The following is a 24,596-nucleotide window of genomic DNA, read 5'->3' as shown; positions in this document are numbered from 1 at the left end:
GTACAAACAAAAGGTGCTCTGCCCTGAGTTGATTAACACATGTAGATGTAATGTAAATACCATGAAATAAATTCTAAAGTGCTGACGGTGTGTGCGCGTCAATCCATCCATTTTCTAATGCGCTTATCCTCACGAGGATCGCGGACGTGCTGGAGCCTATCCCAGCTGTCTTCGGTCAGTAGGCAAAGTACACCCTGAACCGGTTGCCAGCCAATCGCAGGGCACGCAGAGACGAACAACCATCCGCGCTCACACTCACACCATGCCCCCCCCCCAAATCAATATAACTTTGGTTGCTGCAGAGATACACAGGTAATGTTTCATTCAGCAGTTGTTAACATTGGCTTTTTTTTTAAGGTAATGTTTGAATTTTTATATCTAATGTAGATGGAGAATTTAACAAAAAAATTCAACACAATAGCTGCATGACTGCAAAATCCAAACAGAACATTGAATGCAGCATTGGACCTCATTGGACTGTAAATCAGAATTATGTTGTCACATTGCAAAACGCTCCTCTCTGCTCTTCATCTGTTCACGACCTGTTGATGTACAGTAAATTAATCATGCTATTCTGTTTGTTGGGCAGTTGTCTTTAAATTGTCCAATCTAAGTGATCACAACTTCTGCAAGTAAGGCTCTTACCTTCCACTCCTACGTTCCAGCCCAAACCTGTTGCTTGCTTTAGATATGCTCCTGTAAGAAGTGTTGCAAAGAAACCTATTTCTACTCACACAGGGACACCGATAAACACTTGTCTGGGATCCAATGCTAAGCATGTTGTGCCAACTTCATAATCGTCTATCCATCCATATTCTGAACAGCTTATCCAATGGTTCCGTCTTTCAAAGAAAGGTGGGGGTGGGGTGGGGATGCTGACAGAGAGTCTTTACTCACTCCGCATGAAACAAATGTGGACATACAGTATACAGTATATACATGAGTCAGTCAGACTCAGCACTAGACTGGACAATACTGTCAAATTGCACAGATCTATAATTATGCATGGTATAGCCTTAATTTAGAAATACTCAGACATTATGTGTTTTACATACTGTTTAAGAAGCTATCCTGGATTTTCTCAGGTGACCACAGGATAGGGAGCGGATTAACTGCTGATGACTCTGTGCAATCAAACTCCTGTTGCTCTTCTTGAAGTGTAGGTGAAGGGTTCTTAAGAGAGTAAAATACAGGCTAAAATAATTATGGTTACCTTAGGTCTAAAAACACTCGCAGCAGATCGAGTTCTACATGCCTTCTGATGAAAATGAAGCAGTTATGTAGTACCTGAATATGGGTGCTGATCTCACTGTCCCCAATGAATTCCAAGGCGGGCATCTCCTCACTTTCAAACTGCAACAAAAATAATATTGAGCGAAGTGAGCATCATTAATGTAATTAACCAAACTTAAATCAAGCAAAGCAGAGTAGAGATACAATGATTATCAACAACTCATCAATTAGCAATAAAATCAACATATGATAAGTGATTAATCGTTAAGAAGATCTTGTTTAAAAGTGTCCAAGTCCTCAGAATTTCGGGTACTCAATAGTACATATTGTGATATGTTTGCAGTTCTCCAGGATAGCAGACTGATTGTTTTTTGGGGGGTTTTGTTTGTTTGTTGCCAAAATAAAACATTCGCAAATGTATGACAAAAGAAAACGTTGGTTTAATATAAATAAACAGTCAAACTGAGATTACTGGTTATGTGAATGTAACTTACTAACATTACAGTGTCGAAGGTGAGGTTTTCTGTTAATTATGACTACCGGTACCATTGAATTTGTTGCGACAAGTGTAGTACTGTATATGTCGATGACCCTAAATACATCATGCATATTATGTAAATATGTATATTTCTAGTGGTGGCCCGGTGGTCCAGTGGTTAGCGCGCCGATCTCACAGTGCAGAGGTGCAGGGTTTGATTGCAGTTCCGGCTTCCCTGTATGGAGTTTGCATGTTCTCCCCGTGCCTTAGTGGGTTTTCTCCGGGTACTACGGCTTCCACCCACATTCCAAAAACATGCATGGCAGGTTAATGGAACACTGTCCCTAGGTGTGAGTCTGGATAGTTGTTGCCGTCTCTGTGTGCCCTGTGATTGGCTGGCAACCGGTTCAGGGTGTCCCCCGCCTACTGCCAGAGCTGGGATAGGCTCCGGCATGCCCGCGACTCTTGTGAGGATAAGCCGATTAGAAAATGGATGGATGGATGGATAACTCAGAGGGAACATTGTGACAGAGCACTTGCATATTAAACAAAAGTCCGATGGGCATAACTCCACATACACCAATGATGATGATGATATAATTAATTTGCTGTACATCAACAGGTTGTGAACTGATGATGATGATACAATGCACATTTCACAATGTCCACATTATACAGTTTTAAGTTGTTTAAATTATCTTTGAGAAACATATATAGTATATATGGTGTATGCAACTGCCACTGAACGTGACAACCGCATTTCATAATGCTCTCACTGCTTTCAAAAGAGATATATGCCAAAGTGGCATGTCCATCACGACTAGACTGCTGTACAATCTCAGCGTCCCACTTCACTTCATTCTGCCATGCAAGAGGTATGAATCATAAATTCCCAATTTCATCATTCAAATCATTTTGAAAAGATTCCAACTAAAGTAATTGGTTGTATTTGTTTCTATTGAATGTTTTGAAAGCAGCTGTATTGTTACTAAAGAACAGGTTCTGCTCATTTGTTAGTGCATAAATGTACAATTATGCAAATCTTAATTTTTTCCCCCAAACCTTTTGCCCCTGTACTTTCCTTTCTTGGGCCTGGCATTACTTAACATTAGCAAAAAATGCTTCTTTTGATGCTCAGAAAACTATGCACAAGTATGTTTGAAATGTGATGGACTACAGACAGAAACTATAATCTGGCAACGTGAATGTAAATCTGCAATTTTTTTTTTAACAGCACCAAATATCCTGCCTATTTTGACTTCCACAAGTTCACTTCAACTCCTGTGAAGAGTAAAAAGGGCAACTGTAAGAAATGAGTTACTTTCACCAAAACTTTGTTTTTACAGGGGTCTGACATGTAAACTTGAATTGAGTTGGTTTTCATTGAAGTGTGTATAAGGCTTACCTTCAGTGCGAGTCGAACCGATTGCTCAAATGTGTCTGCTGACTCAGTGGTCTCCCCTTCAACATCTGGCAAGTTGAACGTGCCCTCCCCCAGGTAAAGGCTTACAGGGCTGACCTGGAAACACATCTGAGAAAGTGTATGAGCGGGAATATTATTAACACATTGTAATTAATGTAATACATTTATTAGGATCTCCAACAGCTTTGGCCGATGCCTTCGCTGTTTTTCCTGGAGTCCTATTCAACCGTAATCTTCACCATGCACTACACAGTTACAAAAACACCCCCCTCCCCAACAAAAATCATAATCGCAACACTTGCATACAGTAAAGCAGTGGTCACCAACATGGTGCCCGCGGGCACCAGGTAGCCCGTGAAGACCACTTGAGTAGCCCGCCAGTGCCTGGACATTGTGATTTGCTAGTAGAAATTATGATTTAAAAATGCAAACATTGGCAGTACTGTGAGACATTTCGAAACACGATCAAAGTCTGACAATTTAAATCATCAAGTATTAAAAATAACACATCCTCATATTATTGAAGGTATTTTGGACAAATATGTTATTTCAGACGTGTATCAATTTGGTAGCCCTTCACACAATCGGTACACATGAAGTTGCTCTCACCCTCAAAAATGTTGGTGACACCTGCAGTAAAGGGTCTAGTATTTCTCAAGTGAAGATGAGAGCACCGTTCGTAAAATCTTTTAGTTATGTCGCAAATCAGTGTTATTTTCTTGAATTTCGTGTGCCGACAGAGAATTCCAGAATTCCACTGCTCTTCACATTACAGCTATGAAGCCAATTTGTTTTCACCTGAAGTAAATCTGTGTGCTGTTGCTTATATACTGCAGTACCCTGAGCAATTTTGTCATTGATATTTACCATATGTAATTACGCAATCAGGCAAAAAAATGTTTGCTACCTTCTGCCTACATTAGATTTGATCTGATGAAGTTTGAGCTGATAAATTCTTGTCATTCCATAAAATTCACTTGCCACAAATCTGTCACCAAAATGAATTTAATAAATACACACACATACACAACTACACGCTATAAAGGCCATGATCCATATGCATATAATTCAGCAATTGGTTAATGGACTCACTGCTGTACTGGCTGAAGGGCTGCAGCTCTCCCCATGACCCTGGCTGAGGAGGACAGAATGGATATAGATATCTTCATCAGTGTTCGTATCACAAAGGTAGAGATGGAGCACATCTCCAGTGTAGCAAACCAGAGCAGCCACTAGGAGACGATTACAGCAAAGACTGACAAATGAAGCAATGGCCTCGGAGGTCCAGCCACCCTGCAATGACAAATCCAAGTCGAAGTGAGCCAACTTGCACCATGACAGCTTAATTCTCGTATGCAATGTGGTATGTGAATTTAATTTATCTTGCAACAAAATTACACCAAACACTTTTTAGATTACCTGAATATTCAATGCCTTTAAGAAAAAGTGAAATGTGTATCATCGTTTTAATGAAAGGTTTGACAAAATGTTTGCCTAAGAAATCATACCAGAAAAACGCATGAGGAAACAATGTTGACAATCTAATCTAGCAATATGATGTAAAGCCCGATAGGATAAATGTAATCGCGAGGGCTGGTTCATATGTACAAAATTTCATATCTTGATTTTCATGCCCGATATCTCAACAGTAATACAGTGTGACTACTGATTCATTGAAAACTAAGCATTTGTTTTTGAGAAAAATCTAAATACCAGTCATCCGAAAGGATGTGAAAAGTGGAGTTATTTAATTAGAACTCCATGACATTCAACATTGACCAAAGACAGCAATAAATCATTCAATTCACACTGTACTGCAACTGTGCTTTAATGATATAATACAAGAGAAGCTGTTGTTCTGTTTGTGTGAGTGTGTGTGGGGGGAGGTAACTACATGAATGTGTGTGTTGTTTTGTACCAACTTGTCCATGCAAGTGTGGCTTGACACATTACAATGCTTCCGAACCTGATGTGAACCGAATTAGCGCAAATAAATATGATTCCTTATGATGTTAACTGTACCAGCCAGGATCACATTTTGATGCTCCTCAGACAATATATGTCACATAATATCATTTTTTTCTTCATTTGCATAAAGATTGTGTCAGCCAAGGAACACACAGGTTGCTACAGAGATACAACATGTGCAATAAACATGAGGAAAATGACCTTTCAAAAGCCAGGTTTCGCTCCCATTCATTGAATAGGTGGCGAGGGGCGCACCACTCGTACATTCTAACGACAAGCTTTGCTATTTTATCCACTGGTACATATGAAACTACTGTATGAATATGGTTAAGCATGGTGGTAAAACAATACACATTATGTGTGCTATACTGTATTTCTATGGCTTTATGGCAAACGGCTGTCTCATGATCTTATTAGAGAAATTGAATTCTCATGTGTGTAAAGTGTGCTGCGCATCTGCTTGTGTGTGTTTAAGCGTGTGTGTGTGTGTGTGTATGTGTGTGTCTCTCTCACTATCATATTCATATGACTGTCATTGGGTGGCTTGTCTTGTCGAGCAAAGCAAAACTTGAAACAAGGTATGTGGTCGGTTGGCCTGTGCTTTATCTGAAGCGCAAGAATGGAAAGACCACATGACTGATGTCATTTAAAAATATATACTGTATATATCTTGAATGTTCATATCTAGATATCTATACAATAAGGATATTGCCCAGCCCTAGTAATCACAATGCAGAACTTTACTTCAAGGTCGACCTTAACAGACAAAAGGCTTACAGTGATTGGTTTAATTCCAGCAAGTGATGATGGGACAGCTTGTGCTGGAAGAATGGAGAAGCATGACCTGGGACAGGAAGGGAAAAACATTCAGCTCAGAAAAAGCATTTGGTATTGGTAGTGTTGTCGGCGGCGGCAGTCGTAGTTGTTAGAGTAGAAGTAATATCACCTACTTGAGGAACATCAGGTCATCAGTGTGCACAGTGGTCACCGTGCCAAAGTCGACATGGTACACATCAACACTGGTGGGCCCGATGACCTTGTGAATCACTCCCCGGGTGAACTGCATGTCCTCGGATGATGCACAGCAGACTTGCCCTCGTCGTACAAATCCCTTGGGGAGGCGGTAGCGCTCCGATACATCAGGTGAAGAGTAACATTGACTGGAAGTAGACAAACAAAACTGTGGGACACATCTTGAAAGACGTTGACTTGTTACTGATATGTCCTCACATCATCTCTGCTTTCATGTATTCAAAACTTCGGGCCTCCTCACTACCGATGAAGCAGCTGTAGAAGAGTCTTGGAGACTCCACTTCTTCCACCTTAACTTGAACCAAATCAAAAGCAGAATGCAGCGTCGGCCGTTTAAGATGTTGACTCTGCAAGGCATCAAGGGGCACAACGGTGCCGCAATACACCTTGATGGCAGGATACAGCTCTGCAGATGATATCTGCAGATGACAGACATGAATTTGGAGCAAATTTGAGAACGTAGATTACTGTTATTTTCTCTGTATTACCGATTTTCTCCAATTTTCTCTATTTCAATGAACTTGTATTGCAGTCAATGGTTTAACATTATATTTGGTTGCCATTTCATGATATTATTATTATTATATGAAGAAACTCAACTCAACTATATAAAGACCTGAAAATGGGAACTGTTACCATTTCTTGATTCACACAATAGTCCCTTGACAATCGTTCTTCATCTTCGTTCGATGATCCCACTTTGCAGTCCCAAAGAGACTCTTGGGAGTGGCAGCTTGTCTGGGGTTGCTTTACACCAGGATTATCGTCTAAAAAACATGTCAATGTGCTTTCTTCTTCCAGTACGCGACACGTGAAATACTTTAGAACAGGGGCCACCGGCATCACGTAGCCCCCAAAGGACCACGAGTAGTCCGCAGGACTCTTTGAAAATAATACGTCACTCGTGATGGGACATTGTGGATTTCTAGGAATGCTGTAGGAATGACCATTTCAAAATGTAAACATTGGTGAAGATTTATTGTAATAAGGGTTAACCTAATTTCCCGGTTGTTGTGTGAAATCCTGAATGAGCATCTTTACAGACATATAATTTCTAAGAATAACATTTTATTGTATTCTTATTCCGGAATTGTGTATTAGACAGGTAGCCCTTGACATTAATCAGTGCCCAAGAAGTAGCTCAGCGTTTCAAAACGATTGGTGACCCCTGCTTTAGAATAATCGACAAAACAAAATAAGTGAACCTGTGATGGTCCGCTAATGATAAATGTACCTACCAGAGTGTATGTTCTTAATGATCCAGTCGTGTTTCCCATCCCCATCTACATGTTGCAGGCTGAAGATGTCGTCCATGGCATCAACCAGCTCAGTGACACTGACAAAGCCGTTCTCTTTCAGTGGCAAGTCCTCACCCAAAAGCCTCTGTAAATATATTTGAGTCACATTCCCAAACAGGATAATTAAGCAGAACGTGGCTCCTTGACCATGTTCTACACTACAGAAAACGTGCAAGTGTGTGGCTACTGGCTTAATTTCAGTGATTCATGCCCAAATACTTGAGCGTTCAACAACTTGAGTTTGGTGCCAAGGTCTAAACCATTCTTACCTTGTATTCCTCAGGGAGATGGTGGACTGATATTCCACAGCTACTTTGACTAACAACCTGAAAACATGAAAAGTTTTCATAAAATTCATACTTTTCACAGATTTAAAAGCAAAGAAATAAAAACTAAAAATGACTTACAAAGTGCATACAGTGCAAGAACAAGATTTTCAAAAACATCATTTTTAAAGGACCGTAATCATTTAAATATCAGATTGAAAATTCTATCGTATAATCTGGTATTTGGATAATTTCTCTCTCTCTTCTACATACATATATATAGAAATACACATAATATATACAGAGAGACACCGACCAGAAGGAGAGAGAGATAGAGAGAGAGCTTTAATGTTTAAGTCTGTCAACAGTTTCAGACCCTATTGTTTGGATAAATCCACTATTAACACACCTTATAGAAAAGGACAATCATATGTAAGTGTTAGAATAGAAAAATACAATGTTGTCATGTTTTAAAGTTTCATCTTGTTACATGCTTGACTGACCTCGGAGTGCTTGTGTTCAGAACATTTTGCATACATTAGAAGCACAGAGAATCAGGGGTCAATTTGAGGTCAAGGGACCCGAGCATGGTACCTGACCATGCGCTCCTCATCTCACAGAGAAAGATTTAACCCTCACTCGTAGAGAACTTGGAAAGGAAGATTTAACCTTGGACGGAAGGGAGTATTAGAACGCTCCATCATACAAAAGGGTCATGAGCCAGGTCACAGACGTGTCAGTTCATGGAAATACCACCTGTTAAAATGTAGTTTCTGTTGGTTTATGGATGTTGGTGGTGGTACCAAGAGAATGCTTTGTCTGAGGGGCGACCCAATGGGGCCTTCCAGGGGTGCAGCATGTTAATGAAGATAGGAGTGTTTTTCTGATATATTGCTTGTCATTTGCATATCCAGTCAATAAAAAGGCCAGCAGAGGTTGCAGAGGCCGGGTGTCAGTTGGGAATCTCACACTGAGTGGCTTAACTGAAACTGCACCTCCTGCCAGCAGAGGATGACAAACTGTTCCTGTGTTCGAGCCTTTGTCGACCGTCCGAGCAAACATCTCTGACAGTAAGTCATAAAAGAGTGAAGTGTTTGACATTCTTGTTAAGGTAAGGACAAAATCAGGACAAAAACAGTCCGATTGACTTTTTGTGTCCTTGCATTACATTCACAGTCTGACATAGAATTTCTCTTCCCATTCTTTATGGGCCAGAAAATTTCGTGTTTCCCTTATTTCAGCGTTAACTCTAGGAAAAATCAACAACAATGTTTTAAATGGTTGTTTATATGCGTATGGGACACGGTTATTCCAGGCTGTACCACTGCTCTTGACCAAAGTCAGAAGGAATGTTTAACTAAAAAGATGTTATTGCTATCTTAACTATGCTTTATACAAAGAGTGGTGAAAAATGAATGGATTTGGAAATTCAGCAGAATGGAGAAGTGATAGCAGCTAAAATTGTTTGCAGATCAACAACTTTAGATCTTTTACCTAAGTGTAGCTATTTGTTAATACTCTGGGCATGGTTACCATCAAGAATGTCATCTAACCTTTTGCAGTTTGTCTTTCAACTTGTGACTAATGGTGCCAGCCACTCCATTCTCAGCAATGTGCTGGCAAAGCTCCTCTTGCAGCTAAAATTAGATACAGTAGTACAACAAATATGATGTAAAAAAATAGTATCAATCACAATGTAACTCCAGATTAAAAGAGCAACAGACCTTTAAGAAATGCTGTTTCTGGTTGAGCCGAGGTTCTGGTTCCTGGTTCTTCTCAATCATTTGCAGATTACAACTAGCATTTGTGGGCCCCTTGTGGACCGAACACTCAGTGTCTGACGAGACATCCATAAGGGTTTTTTTTTTCCTGAGGCTAACAGATCTTTGTATAATAAGCATGTAAACTATTTTTACACAAAACATTTTTTGAATAATTTGTAAACCGTTTCTGATGGCAACGTAAACAATTGCCAAAGCACATACGAATTTAAGTCTTTTTAAAGCCATCTCTCCAAGGATGCACTTTTGTACCTTCGGATTTCGCTTTGGTTGTGGTCTTCAGTGCTCGAAGGTTCTGTTGAGTGTTAAATGTCTTGGGTAGCATTTGCTCTCTCAGAGTCAGCATGGAGCCAAATCTGCTCTGCTGGATCAAAACGAGGTCTTCGGCAGCTTCCAGCATCTCTCCAGCAGAGTAAAATCCCAAATCATGAACACGCAGAGCATGTCCAAAGCATCGCAGAAAGCTGGTCTCTAGTTCTGACAACCTAAGAGGACCCTTGAAGATCAGCATTTAAAAATACAGTAAATGGCTGGATACATTGGTGGCATGATACCAAGTTCAAAAACTATATGTCTATTTTAGTGTGTTGTGGTTTTACCCGTGAGAGGAGGAGGCGCAGCTGTGCCCTCAGCTGGGGAGGAAGGGCCAGTGGAGCGCCACCTCGTCTTGGATGAATCATGGGAATTGACTGCTGACAGTCACGATAGGAAGAGAACTGTCGATCTTTTCTTGTTTTGTCTGTACCGGATGTACGCTGTTTAGCTACCAGCTCCTCCATGTGCCGCGTGGACTCATGGCTAACAGCTGTTAAGACAGAGAGGAAACTTGCAGACTCAGATGTGTAAGTATGGAATTGAAAGCTCTTATTTACCCTTCATTAATGTTTTCCCATCTTCTCTGACATAAAGTGACACCACATCCGGTATCTCCTTTAACATATCCATGATATTTCGAAAGCCCAGGAGTTTCAGAGGCAGAGGATGGCCAACCATTGCTTTGTAGTCTCGTCTAAGTAGCTCAGGGTCCAAATCCACTTTAGAGGAAATGAGTAAAGAGCGGAGATCCTTCTTCAGCTTTGCTAAAATGGCGTCCGGGTTCATCTTGTCTGGAAACATTTAAAACAGAACAAAAAAAAATATGAATAGTGTCCCTTCTAGATGGCGGATGTCACTCACGTGGCCAACAACTACGTATCTGTGTGGACTTGTTTTTAGCCTCCACGTCATGATCCTGTTCCTGTGTTTCACCTGCACGTGGCAGAAGAGGGCCGTCCTTTCTTCTTGCATACCTGCTGCCAACATAATCCACCGACTATTTAAGGACTCCGATGTTGTCGTGTTTCTGTCGGATAATTCGCCTTGCTCACGACTGTCACCAAGTGTTGAATTAGGGATGGCCAAACTTTCTGGACCGAAGATCGACTTTTCGATCAACTAACCTTTCGGGATCACCCCTTCCCGCGCATGCGCACACACACCATGATGAGAAGCCTGACACGGAAGCAAGCAATGCACTTTTGCAGCTTGTTGACTATCGTAGCTCACACGTACCGGTTTAAAGTGCTTCCCTGGGCCCTCGAGATTCCTTATTCTTTCCCCGTGCCCTCGGTGAATTGTACACGAAGCAAACTCTGAATGAGAATAATGACGATAAAAGATATAGCGCAACAGCTCTTATCACAAGCTGCAATCAATTGCAGACTGCTGAGCGCTAACAACTTCCGGTGACGTAGGTGACGCGCCACCGTAGGTTAAAGATTTACCCGTTTTATTTTATTTTTAAATATTTTTTTGTGAAAATGAGACTGATACGATGATTAGGGTGCAGTGTACTTTTATACAAAAAATATAACTAACATGTACAAAGACACACAAGTGTTTGTTTGTTTGTTTTTTGGGGTGGGGGAGTATCCTTTACACCTTTTGGATACTGCGGTCAAGCCAGCCTCCATGGTCTACAAATACGGACACCCTGATTAGGAAAGGACAGAGCCGACTCTTCCTACTCAGGAAACTGAGGTCTTTTGGGGTTCAGGGGTCACTCCTTAAGACGTTCTATAACTCGGTGGTGGCCTCGGCCATCCATTATGGCATTGTCTGCTGGTCAGGCAGCATCTCAGCCCGGGACAGAAAGAGACTGGAGCGACTGGTCAGGAAGGCCAGTTCTGTCCTGGGTTGCTCCCTTGACACTCTGGAGGAGGTGGGCAACAGAAGGATGCTAACTAAGCTAAAAGCTATGATGGCCAGTCCCTCCCACCCCCTCCAGCCCGCCCTGACAGCACTTGGTAGCTCCTTCAGCCAGAGACTGTTACACCCGCGCTGCAAGAAGGAGAGATACCGACGCTCGTTCCTACCGACTGCTGTCAGGCTGATGAATAAAAAATAACAATCATAATAATAATAATTAAATGATGTGAAGGAAAATTGTAAATAGTACTACGATTTATCCATTTTGTGTTCATATTGCATTTAATTGAAAGATGTTTGTTGTTTTTTTCTCTTTTTTCTTTCTACATACATTCTTGCTGCTAGAGGCTGTAAATTTCCCCAAATGGGACGAATAAAGGATATCTTATCTTATGTCGATCAGGATCAACGTAATGGGCACCCCTGAAAAATTCTAGAAGCTCCATGATCTTGTGCTTCATTTTTGTTCGCACCAGGTTTTCTGCACTTACTTTCAGAAGTAGTTTTTCATTGTACTGTAGTTGTAGTCACGGTTTGTGTATGATATGCATTTGGGCTTATTCATGTCTATTTATTGATAAGCAATCTCTGTTTATGTTTTCTTCCTTGCCTTTGTTGCAAGCGTTTTTGGTTATCTTGTTTCCCTTACCAGCATTGTAAACTACTGTATTTTTGTTCATTAAGCTATTTTGTCAATTGTTTCCGAGTTTACGTTTCAGGAGTCTAATTTTTATGGTATGCTATTGCTAAAATCCAGTGGCGATTGCTCTCGGACTGCAAGGAAAGCTCGGGTTCCCCGAAAATGTCAAAGAATAAGTGATCATTGTTCGTACATGTCATTGACTAAATATGCGCTACAACGTGCTCAACTTTTGTTCCGAATCAGAAACAACGTGACTCCCTTCTCATTCATTCCAGCAGCTTCGCCGTGCTTTCAACCAGGGGTCCCCAACCTTTTTTGCCCCACTGACCGGTTTATGTCAGACAATATTTTCAGGGACCGGCATTTAAGATGTGGCGGATTATCCATCCATCCATCCATTTTCCGAACCGCTTGATCCTCACTAGGAGCGCAGGGGGTGCTGGAGCCTATCCCAGCCGTCTTCGGGCAGTAGGCGGGGGACACCCTGAATCAGTTGCCAGCCAATCGCAGGGCACACAGAGACAAACAACCATCCACGCCCACACTCACGCCGAGGGACAATTTAGAGCGCCCAATCAGCCTACCATGCATGTTTTTTGGAATGTGGGAGGAAACCGGAGCACCCGGAGAAAACCCACGCAGGCCGGGGAGAACATGCAAACTCCACACAGGGAGGCCAGAGATGAAATCGAACCCGGTACCTCTGAACTGTGAAGCCGACGTGCTAACCACTGGACTACCGGGCTGCCCTGGGCCGGATTAATACAACAAAATAATATGGTATGAGCTGCATGAAAACTGCTGTTTTCGAAATATAATAATAAACACAAGGAGCGTCTAATCTGGCCGCAACACTGATTGCTATGGTAATGTTTAATGCCTTCAAAATACGATACAACGCAAATTCAAAGTGCATGAAAATGATGACTCACCACAGCCCGAGCTTGATTTTCCGCAACTAGATGGTCCCATCTCGGGGTAATAGGAGACAATGACACCACAAGTGTGTTGTTTATGTCCAGTCTACTTTGTAATTTTGTTTTACTCGCCGTTGCTGCAGAAACCCCCCACCTCACACAGGTTGGATGTCGGAAATAGCAACAGTGCTATTGTGGCGATCTCAGAGTATTCAGCCATAACTTTAATCCAGTTGTCTCGAACGTACTTTTAAGGCCGCCGTCATTTGCGATCTCCAGCAGTTTTTTAACTCATTTTGCGACCTTCAACGTTTTGTTTTTAGCGTAATCGGTCACGTGACGGAGAAGCGTGGTTTGACGTGAGTCAAGCGTGACACAGACGGATGTAAAGGAGAACCCGGTAATTTTTCAAAATAAAACATCTTTCGTATTCCGAAATAAATAAAACAGAATTAAGGCAAGTTCTTTCTGTGCGGCCCGGCACCAAATGCCCTGCGGACCGGTACCGGTCCGCGGACCGGCGGTTGGGACCCCTGCTTTAGACGGTGCACGGCGAGCGTCCGCTGAGCGTGGACTGCCCGGACGCCAAGCGTCTCGAGAGTTCAGGGTAGGTTGTCCCAATGCGTTTAACGGAGACGAGTCATTGGATACAAGCAGGTTTTAGTCCCGCCCACGGACGCTCGGCTTCTCTGGGATTGGATGGCGGTGGGCCGGTACCGGACGCTCAGTTTTTCAGCATCAGATTGGATGATCTGTCTGAGCCTGTGTTCCTCTTTGATTGACATTGAAATGATCTTTTAGTGTCGGCTTCCGTGGGAGCACTTTCAATTCTTATTCTGTTCTAAATTGAACTGGAGATGACTTTTAATGATTTTAGCGACACTCTCTTTGATGAAAACGATAAGCGACAAATTAATATTTTATTACTGGTGGGTTTAATTGTAGTTGCTGTAGTTGTAGGAAAACTAGTTAAGTTTCTCGAAACCTTGCCTTGTAGGTTTGACAGGGTTACAGATAATTTTCTTGAAAAGGAGCGGAGAGTCGAATTTGCGTTTATATAAACGAACGGACACATTTTGTGATGTTGGCCAAAATTGAGCTTCCCCTTCTTGACAGCTAAATCCCACAAAGAGTTTCAGTACAAAAACAATTACGTATTTGAAAAAAAAACCACATCTGAATTACACGAATACATATTCGGAGTTAGGACTTAAGAAAATATCTTGTACACAAACATCCGAATTTTAGAAACAAATTTATGCACACTCTGGTTTATTCGGTTTTATTAAAATGACATATCAACACAAACTGCATTGACAAAACACCTTGCCGAGATGGGGCGCAAGTCTATTCAACAATGAGGTCGACGGGTTGGGAAAAAAATGAGCACCAAACAATAACCTGTGGTGTTTGAGCACCACACCCAAATGTGTATGTGCAACCTGATTATAGACTAGTTCTCTGATAAAGAAAGGAAAACTAAGGGGCTGTATAAGGCAGTTCTCTTTTTACATTAGTTCAACAAAACAAGCACTACTTACCACTTGCTGCTTAGCATAACTAAATTAACCTTTTATTTTGTAAAAAGAAGACATTTTGATACCTATCACTGTGTAGATCCCAAAATGCATCACTTAGCATTCTATGCGGCAAAATACAAATGCAAATAACATTGCCGATATTATAAGTAAGTACTTAATATACTAACATACAAATAAACGTAGTCGATAGTTGTTCAAATATAACAACAAACACATTTTTCAACAAACGTATTTTTACTGAACTTTGAGACGACATTGTGCTAACCCCAAAAAACAGATAATTCGGAGCTCTATAAACAAAGTGGGTCAATTATTTTTACGTCGACTCATTCTGTGTTCACAAAGTGCTCATTTTATTCAAAATTATTTGCTTACCTGTCGGCCTATGACGAGGTGGTCTTATCACCCACCTTATCACTGATAAATGAAGAGCTCAGCGAGAAAAATGGCAAATTTGCATCACCAGCTTGTGTGGATAAATTAGTTTAGCTGGCCACATCAAGTGCCTGACTGGAAATATACACTCCATCATCTACAGCAGGGGAGGGCAATTAATTTCCCTGGGGAAAACACAAATACTATCCCACCAAGCATTATCTTCTTAGGTATACCGACACATTTTGGAAAGCTGTATCCACATTTATTATTGAACATATTGACTCAGACTTTATGCTATACTGGAAAAAAGTACAATTTGGGTTCTACAAAAGTAAGGGGGGAAAAAAAACACAAAACAAACCTTCATTATAAATTTAATAATCATTCTCGCTAAGTTCCATATCCACAAATCCAGATGGAGTACGGTAATTCAAAACCTATTTTCTTAATTTTTGAAGCAGAAACAAAGCAGTACCGGAGTTCTATTATGGATTCCAAAAACAAGAAAGCTGTTAAGACTCTGGCTGTATGCTCCTTATTTGAAAATTTTGTTTCAAAATCCCCTGGCTTCTTTTTTGTTTAAATGTTTGTAATATGTGTATGTATTAATATGGTCGTTTTGTTTTCTGTTTACTGAGAATTTATCCTGACCTGTTCAATAAAGATTCTTAAAAGAAAACAAAAAACTTTGGCGAAGCATATCCAAACGGCGCAGTTCCTGAATCGGTCACGTGATTCTTTCTTGAAAGCAATACACGCGCCAATGCGAGAATTCACTCTTGAGCTCTCGGCAGTCGGCACAGTGCTGACGCACCAGTGTCGCTCGCTCGTCCCATCACTGATATTTGTAGAGTTAGAGATTAACGTTTGCACTTGCACACAATTTGTGTTGCAGAGATCTGTTCACTGGTGGCATGAAGGAGTCCAATCAAAATACGATGAGCAGTCGGTAGGAAGTAGGAACGAGCGTCGGTATCTCTCCTTCTTGCAGCGCAGGTGTAACAGTCTCTGGCTGAAGGAGCTACCAAGTGCTGTCAGGGTGGGCTGGAGGGGGTGGGAGGGACTGGCCATCGTAGCTTTTAGCTTAGTTAGCATCCTTCTGTTGCCCATCTCCTCCAGAGAGTTATCTCCCTGATCCTGCTTCCCATCAGTTTAAGGAGTTGACCGAGATGGACACAGGGTGCAGCCACGCCTGCATCGCTGTCATTGACAACTTTGTGTATGTTGTGGGTGGACAGCATTTGGAGGTACAGCTGTATGCGCTTTGATCCGCACTTGATACAGTGACTCATCATCCAACCCATGCAGAAGGCCCGCATTCATTTTATTCTCAATGTTTTGAACGGAAAACTGTATGCCGCTGGAGGGCGCAATCAATCTGGCATTCTGTCATCTGTGGAGTGCGACTGCCCAAAGAAAAATTAAAAAAAAAACAATTTACTGCTCTCTTCAGTGGCCAAACCTCCTGGTTACCTCGAGCCAATCCGCTTTTTCCTCCACTCGAGAGTTTCATGATTAATTAATAATACAGTATTAAAGATTGAATTGGGCAATTGCACCTCATTTGTCCAATCTGATTTAAAAAATGCTTTCATACTGTAATAGTTATGACTTCCTTGTCAACCAAATCTCTTCTTAAAACCCACCGTGTTGGAATTATTTATAATGCTTTTTTTATCCATGATTTCACCACGTGTTGCTTAAAATAAAAGGCTATTAGTACTGGTAGTAGTAGTCGTCGTAGTAGTATTAGTCATAGTTGCTGATGATATATGGTGGTCGTTCTTTCAGCTTAAGTTGAATAGAACCGTCACCTAGTGCAACCCCTCCTCTCTCTGAATGCGGTTGGCCGTCACACTCTTTATTTCATGGGTGATGGAGGCTCCTGATGGTGCGCCAATGGGGAGTGGAAGCGCGTGTTCAAGTGATTTTGGAGTTGAAAACAGATGAGACCCTGCAGGCAGATCAGAGAAATCTCCTTTGTGGCAACACTTTGAGGCTCAAAACAAGCAGGATGATTCCCTGTCACGATTATGGATGTAATTTGTTATTGCAGATTTAAATCTCTTGTCTGGACAATTCTCATCTCGTCATTGTTTGTGATCTACGGTAAGTGACTTCTCCTTCTCCATCATTTAACCGCGTACTGTTTGTTGTCAATATGGATAAGTGTTAACAAATGCTGCATATCAAGATAAATTTGTCTAATGGTGACGTATATTCAAATTGAGGTCATGCCTCATTGGGATAGTGTAGTTTGCGTTATTTTCCTGGCGAACTGGATCCTCACACTTACATACTACCTCGAAAATGTCTTAGCTTTTTGTTTCAAAATGTTTCATTCATTATCTGCGTGCATCTGTCCCAAGTGCATGATTAGAATTTCAATTTTGGGTCTGACATGATTGACAATAGTGATGTCTGAGAACAGCAACGCTTCTTGTTATGACAAAAAAGAATCTGACTGTGGCCGACCAGAACAGTGGCCCAAGAGAGGGGTTGACACTCATGGACAACATGATGCAGGGGACAGAAGGCAGAGACAATATACGTCTTTGAGACACAACAAACCCCCCGCAAGTTATCGCAACTGAAACACACAGATGAACAAGCAGATTCATCAGGTGTCCCCGCCATGTGCCATTTGGCGCTCTCCAGATAGGGCGAAACAAAGACCCTTAAAAGCAATTTACATTTGAAAAGACGACATGCTGTAGGAGGGGAATAGGGATGTATGGTTGGTTGGATCAGTCTCCAAATCTCTGAATCCACTGGAGTCTGCCACGGGGGACCAGTAGCACCACTTGGCCCACTGCAGTACCACCTGTCTCGATTTCTTCTGAAATTAATGCCCAAATGTTTTCATGTTTTGGGTTACAGTGACTCATTTCCACACCGTTTATTAAGGGTAACACCATTTATCCACAGACGATGCGAAGTGGATCATTCAAAAGAAACTGTAAGTGATTGTAATTTAATACTGCACCAAAACAGGTCAGTCAATTTGAAAGTGCACCTTACGAAAATAGCCATCATATCAATTTGTCATCAGGAAAAGGGACGGTCATAAAAATGAATCCACACTGAATTGACTTGATTTTAGATTAATAATCCTAACCTTAAATAATTGAGGACTACGCACTACATTTGTACATTTTCTGCATCATGAAAATTACATTTAACCCTTTCAGGGACAGTGGTCACAGTGGACAGCTTATCATGTTATCAGCTTACAGGGTGCATGAAAGGGTTAATTTACCCCACATGTTTGTTTGATAGTGGAAAAATAACATTTTGTCAAATTCCCATCTCTTCTTAGGATTGATACATTCTTTACCGGGACATATATTTTTGCAACTCATTATCGCATGTCACTACGTTTCTCCATTTTCTGTTATCGCTTCTATTATTTTCTTCTCTTTTCTTTCTTACTGCTATTTTTATTTTTATTTTTCGTGACGGGTTCAGTTTGGCCTCGGGAGTCAAATTGAGCATTTGCTTCAATGGTATCTGGCGCCATCTAGCGTCGTGAATGGGTATAATGTCTAGACCCCGAATATAAGACGACCCCCACTTTTCGGTCTTATTTCTATGCAAAAAAAAAAAAAAACAGTCTTATATTCGGGCCAATACAGTATGCAGACATAAGACGCGAGTAGCAAATCATCTCCTTGTACCACAGTCATGCTGAGTCCAGTATGGATGTTGCTGTTCTGGAGATGATTGCAAGTCGCCTCTTGAGTCTGACTGCCCTTCACCAATCATGGAGCACAAGAGGCTCCCCCGGAGGTTTTGCATTCAGCCTGATTGGACACTTGAAGGAAGATTGCTGCGACTGTGTGCATACATTTATACACTGGGGCTTCATTCTAATGTTGTAATTTTACTACAGTTGTCATGCAAGGGTCCACTCCATATCCATGCAATAACTACTTTGTTTTGCATAAGATTTGAGTGAAGTGCTCAGGAGTGTTTATCATCTGAGCATGCAGGATTTGCTCATCTGATTGTGAACCTCTTTGGTCCCTGGATGTCACAAAGAGCGTTGCTCATTCAAAGAGCACTTGAAGGGAGTTACACACAAGGTTCTTCTCCCCCACAAAACAAGAATACGTTTACTTGAATAATGTCGACAAAAGTAATAAATGCAAATTTAGGAACTGTAATATCCCATTATATCCCAAAATATCCCCATATCCCCAAATTAATATGATGGTCAAAATAATTGTAATTGAAAATGCAAGCAATGGCCCAGGACAAAAATGATAACATGCTTTGTTGCACAGCCTTTGGAGACAATGCAATCAAACAATTTCTCGAGCTCGTGCGCTTTTTGTTTTCTCCCACTCCTCATGAGAGAACTGCTGCAGCTGTTTCAGCTTTGAAGTATGCCTCCTTCCTAAGTTTTTGAAAAATAATTTAGATCAGGGCTCATTGAAAGCCATTGCCCATTTCAGAATAATGTAACGTTTTGTTTTCAGCCATTCTTTGGTGATTTTAGCTTTGAGTTTTGGAGGAGATCAAGCTTTTTGACACTACACAATACATTTCACTACAGAGGTTTTACAAACAAAAAAAGAACTAAATGCACAGGTATGGTGATTGAACAGGGTGCTCTATTGTCGCCAACAGCCTCTCAAAATATCCACCCTGCTGCTTCATTGTTGCCCGTTTCGTTTCCCCATCTTTATGGCCATCCGCTTGACAATTGTGCCATGCTTTTTCCAGTGAAGCACATCAGTTGATGTGTGGCGTCAATCATGTAGCGTGCAGCAATGCGGTGGCTACGATAAGATTATTTTTTTTCAAGTGTCCATTGGTTTCAGCCATATCACTCAGTATGCTGTGGGCACAACTGAACTTCTTTAATGTTTCACACCTGATACAGTGTTATTTTATTTGTATACATCATTCTATAAACATAGAGTTGAAGTTACTGGCCAAAAGGTTCAAGTTCTGTTTTGTGTAACAGAAGCGTTATAGTTTGTCATCAGTATGCATTTCTGGCAAATTCCAGTTTCATCAGCTTCAGTTGTTCTCAGCAACCATTGTTACTTTTACCTTCTTTAAAAATTGGAAAAGTGGACAATTAAAATGATATTTTCTTGATAGAAGACCATTGGTCCAGATAAAGGATTATAGAGTCATATATACTCAGAGTGATCTCAGACAATATAATGTCTTGTGTAATTTTTTTGAATAAAATACTAATGATCTTTTAAAAATAAAACACATACTGCCAGGTTACATCAACACAGAGGATACAAGTCAAATGACGAAGGCACTGAAGTGTCAAATCTGTGTAAATAAATAAAATAAAACAATTAAAATGGGGCTTCACCCAGGTAGGTTTGCGCCCAGAATAGCTCCATGCGAACAGCAGATTAGTTTCCATTCTGATCGTTTTTTAAAAGATCCCCTCAAGGGAGAAGAAAGGCGCTTATTCTGACCGAGGGGAATAACCTGAACTTCATGTGAAGGATATTCTCAAATTGAATACACACACACACACACACACACACACACACACACACACACACACACACACACACACAAAAAGTGACTCTGTTGCTCAATATATCCTCAGGGAGGATCAAATACTGATCCTCTGATTAGCATTTCAGTGGAGGGGTGACTTAATTGAAGAGCTCCATACATAACAACTGCTAAGAAAAAAAACTATATGAAACTTTTGTCTGCTTTGGTAAGCTAAAAGACTAATTGTGCCAGATGAGATGAAGGTGATGGCACAACAGATCGCATGAGTAGTGTTTTGGATATGAACACTTGATGTCTGGTGTAGGGACAATTTTGGCTCGATTCACTTGATTAAACAACCATATTTATGCAGTGCCATTTCATTAGGTATACACATGTCCTGTATAAAAAAGTTTATTGTTTTTATGATATAAGTGGGTTAGTTTAAAATATTTAGCATACCTTCTTTAGCAAAATTGTATGGACAAAAATGGCATTACTATATTGTCTCTTGGCTACTTTTCATAATGTTTATGAGAACTGTCACATACAAAAATGTTTCAGAAAGTTCATGTGTTCATAGGTGCAACTCCTTTAGGGCACCCGCCAGGTGTGGATTTGTGCTCACCAAATCCTTGCCAAAACCGAGCCTTGTGTCAAAACCGCAAGGATGGCTACGGATGCTTCTGTGTGCCGGGCTTCCAGGGTGCTCACTGTCAGATTGATGTCAACGAATGTATCTCCCAGCCCTGCATGAACGGAGGCACCTGTATAGACAAAGTGGGCCGCTACTCCTGTCTATGTGCCACAGGGTTCACTGGTGAGTTAACAGCTAAGATGGGCATTCCGTCTCCCATTTTTTTTTGGATTGATGACCAGTCTTATCCACAACAGCCAATCACAGCGTGATTGAAATTAAGGTTCGGTAGGCAGGCGTATATGCGATGAATACGTCAATGTTCGCATGCGAGAGTCCTGCACATCTTTCAAAGTTTGGAATTATTTAATGTTGCAAGAGATGTGTTTTGTATTTTATGGACGATGTGTTTCTCTCGTGAAGTGACATACACGATCAAATCTCTCCTGCTTGGGCGATCATTCAAATACTTTACATGTAAGACGCGCATTTTGGTCTCATTTACAATGGATAGAAAACGGCTGCTCAATTGCCAGGTTTTTATTGAATTAAAAATTGTTCATGTATAAGCCAGAAAAAGGTACCAATGAATTTCCAAGGAATTAAATAAAATGGAACAAGAAGAAAAAAAAGTCAGCGATGCATCATCAACTAGCGAGAATGTGACACAATACTGACGTTAGCAAGAAACGGATGCAAAGATGGTCAGGGAGGCTTCCAAGAGGCCAACAGTAACATTGAAGGAGCTTCAGGAATTTCTGACAAGTAGTGGCTGTTCCGTTTCATACATGTAACAAGAATCTACTTATTCATCTTCATTATGAATGTGGTGACACTCTTAGTTTGTTGCGTGTGTCATATAAATGGTGTTTTGTGAGTGAAGAAATAATTTATATTGGGGTCATTTTTCTAGATCACAAAAACCTGGCATTTGAATAGGGGTGTGGAGACTTTTCTTCTACCTACTGTGCATTAGTGACCTGACACTGTCACGCACACGGTGGCGTTTCTTTTTTGTCACACATCGCAAAAGGTTCTGTGGCATAAAAGCAGGTCTGATCACAGCCGGTCCACGTAAAAAGCCCCGTGCCATTTTGCACTCTGACATCTGTGTTGCTTTCATTGTCTCAGGGGCCACTTGTGAAGTCTCGATTGATGAGTGTCAATTACAGCCGTGTCTCAATGGCGGCAGTTGCCACGGCAACACTGGTGGCTTCATTTGCACCTGCCAGCCCGGTTTCCAAGGACACCGGTGTGAAATCAACATCGATGAATGCCAAGACAAGCCGTGCCAAAATGGGGCTATGTGTATAGATGAAGAGAATGGGTGAGATATCAGACAATCAATTGCCCACTACAAATATTAGAATCATGTGGGGAGGTTTTTTTTTCGACACATTTGGTTATACAAGGGTTGGTTTAACGGGTTCAGTGTGACTGTGTCCCAGATATAGCTGCGACTGCTCAGAAACAGCCTTTACTGGTCGACGTTGTGAGGGCCTGAGACAACAATGCTACTCTCAACCCTGTTTCAACAGTGCCACCTGTATGGAGAGTCAGGATCATTACACCTGTCAATGCTTGCCAGGTAAATAACAATTTGATTCCCGTTGCATGGATACCGACAGCACATGTGCTGAGCAACTCATAACTTTCACCCTCATTTTTTTAAAATTAGTTTTCATTCTCTTGTGGTGTTAATTTCAATATACTCTTACTGTATTGCATTGGGATAGAAAAATTATATTAAGTTGATGCTTTACTTTTCTCTAGAATGGAGGTAAAATGTTAAAAACAATGGCAATATTTACACCCCTAATAAGTACAGCAACATGTACATTTGAGAATTTTATATAGTGCCGTTTTAGTTTGGTTACTCCATTTAGAGCTATATGCTAGCTTGGGTGTCGGCAACACGCGGCTCCAGAGCCGCATTCTGCTCTTTAGCGACATCTAGTGGCTCCCTGGAGCTTTTAAAAAAATGTTTGAAAATGGAAAAAGATTTTGATAGTAGGCTAATATAGCTCAAATAGATATAGACTAAGGGTGTGGAAAATAATCGATATTAATCGATACATCGATGCGCACGTCCGCGATCCGAGTGCATCGGCTCATTCACTGGGTACGACGCGATTGACGGGTGAAATCGCGATTCATCACGATGCATTGATGGGTATCGGTGAAATCGCGATTCATCACGATGCATTGATGGGTATCGGTAAAATCCGATTCAAGCGCCGTTTTATTCATGTTAAACGTCACATATCTGCCCTTTCCTAGGCGCAATGAATGCACCATCATTGCTTTGCGTTTTGTGTTGAATACGGACGGTAGCCGTGCGTCACATACAGTCCAGTACACAACGAGCGAAACATTATGGAAGTTAGCGCACGCAGCAGCAAGGAAACTACTATATTTAATGCAGCCGCAACATTCAAATCTTATGTTTGGAAATACTACGGCTTCGAAAAGAAAGACGGAAAGCTTGCTAAAACCTCCGTAATTTGATAGGAATGTCGCACTAAGAAGCCATACAACGGCAGCACCACAAATATGCAGACCCACTTAAACCGATGGCACCAGATCACCGACAAGTTTCCCTCCCGCTTCCCCGCCCAGTTCCTCGTCGGACACCGGAGAAACTCTTGGTAAACCAGGTCAGGATCAGAAAAAAATTGCCTCTTATTTTGGGAATCCCCTTGCAACTCACGGTGACCGCGTGATGGCTATAACTAAGGCCACTGCTTATTTCATATGCAAAGACCTCCAACCTTAGCGTGGTGGACAACGAGGGTTTCAGACAGCTCGTGCACGTTTTGGAACCCAGGTACAAAATACCAGACAGGTCTGTGTTCACTTACAAACATATTCCCGATGTGTACAACAAAGTGAGAAGTGAGATTACTGTGTCGCTGAACAGTGCGCAAAGAGTTGCACTTACAGTGGATGGGTGGACATCTTGCGCTAGAGATTCATATACATATATATATTATTATTATATTTCATATAAGACACTCAGTGAGAATAGTCTGTTTGTGTTTACAGCTGTGAGTCTCAGGTGCCAAATTGTTTACATTTTCTTTGCACAAAACCCAATTGCGAAAGGGCTTAAATAAGTTGTTTTACAAGTTCTACTCTTTATAAGGAATAAAGTGGTATCCTTTTTGTAATACCATACTGAATTCCATCTTTTTAAAAGCTTTTTTTCTTTGCTTATTTGCATCATGTTTAATTGCACAATATCGCAACAAATTGCATTGTATCGTATCGGATCGCATTGATTTGAACTTAATGTGTATCGAATCGTATCGCATCGTGACGACGGTGAAACGTATC

The 24,596-nt window shown here is 41.2% G+C and overlaps 2 protein-coding genes across 4 annotated transcripts in view; one reads left to right on the top strand and one right to left on the bottom strand.

Annotated features, from left to right (window-relative positions):
• Nucleotides 1-282: 282 nt before the first annotated feature.
• LOC127605997 (tudor domain-containing protein 5-like) lies at nt 283-15,295 on the bottom strand. The gene is made up of 18 exons (XM_052073961.1): nt 15,143-15,295; nt 10,352-10,585; nt 10,079-10,284; nt 9,732-9,975; nt 9,423-9,535; nt 9,252-9,335; nt 7,702-7,758; nt 7,373-7,517; nt 6,771-6,901; nt 6,333-6,553; nt 6,053-6,262; nt 5,880-5,946; nt 4,227-4,427; nt 3,117-3,242; nt 1,288-1,353; nt 1,056-1,173; nt 646-696; nt 283-542 (listed from the first exon to the last, which is right to left on the bottom strand). Exons 2-18 carry the CDS (start codon nt 10,578-10,580, stop codon nt 499-501), a joined length of 2,313 nt encoding a protein of 770 aa, XP_051929921.1. The 5' UTR covers nt 10,581-10,585; nt 15,143-15,295; the 3' UTR covers nt 283-498.
• Nucleotides 15,296-17,026: 1,731 nt separating this feature from the next.
• Nucleotides 17,027-24,596, top strand: part of crb1 (crumbs cell polarity complex component 1) — a 226,567-nt gene continuing 218,997 nt past the window's right edge. For all 3 annotated transcript variants that reach the window (XR_007963700.1, XR_007963699.1, XM_052073897.1), the window contains exons 1-4: nt 17,027-17,254; nt 21,207-21,443; nt 22,392-22,587; nt 22,709-22,848. Coding sequence is in view for 1 of the 3 variants with exons in the window: in XM_052073897.1 (XP_051929857.1) it covers nt 17,179-17,254; nt 21,207-21,443; nt 22,392-22,587; nt 22,709-22,848 (649 nt within the window). In the remaining 2 variants the exon portion in view is untranslated. The remainder of the gene's footprint in view (nt 17,255-21,206; nt 21,444-22,391; nt 22,588-22,708; nt 22,849-24,596) is intronic.

Source organism: Hippocampus zosterae, chromosome 8 (genome assembly GCF_025434085.1).
Source record: "Hippocampus zosterae strain Florida chromosome 8, ASM2543408v3, whole genome shotgun sequence".
Taxonomy (NCBI): domain Eukaryota; kingdom Metazoa; phylum Chordata; class Actinopteri; order Syngnathiformes; family Syngnathidae; genus Hippocampus; species Hippocampus zosterae.
Note: the sequence above shows the minus strand (reverse complement) of the source record. Positions and strands in the feature narration are given on the sequence as shown.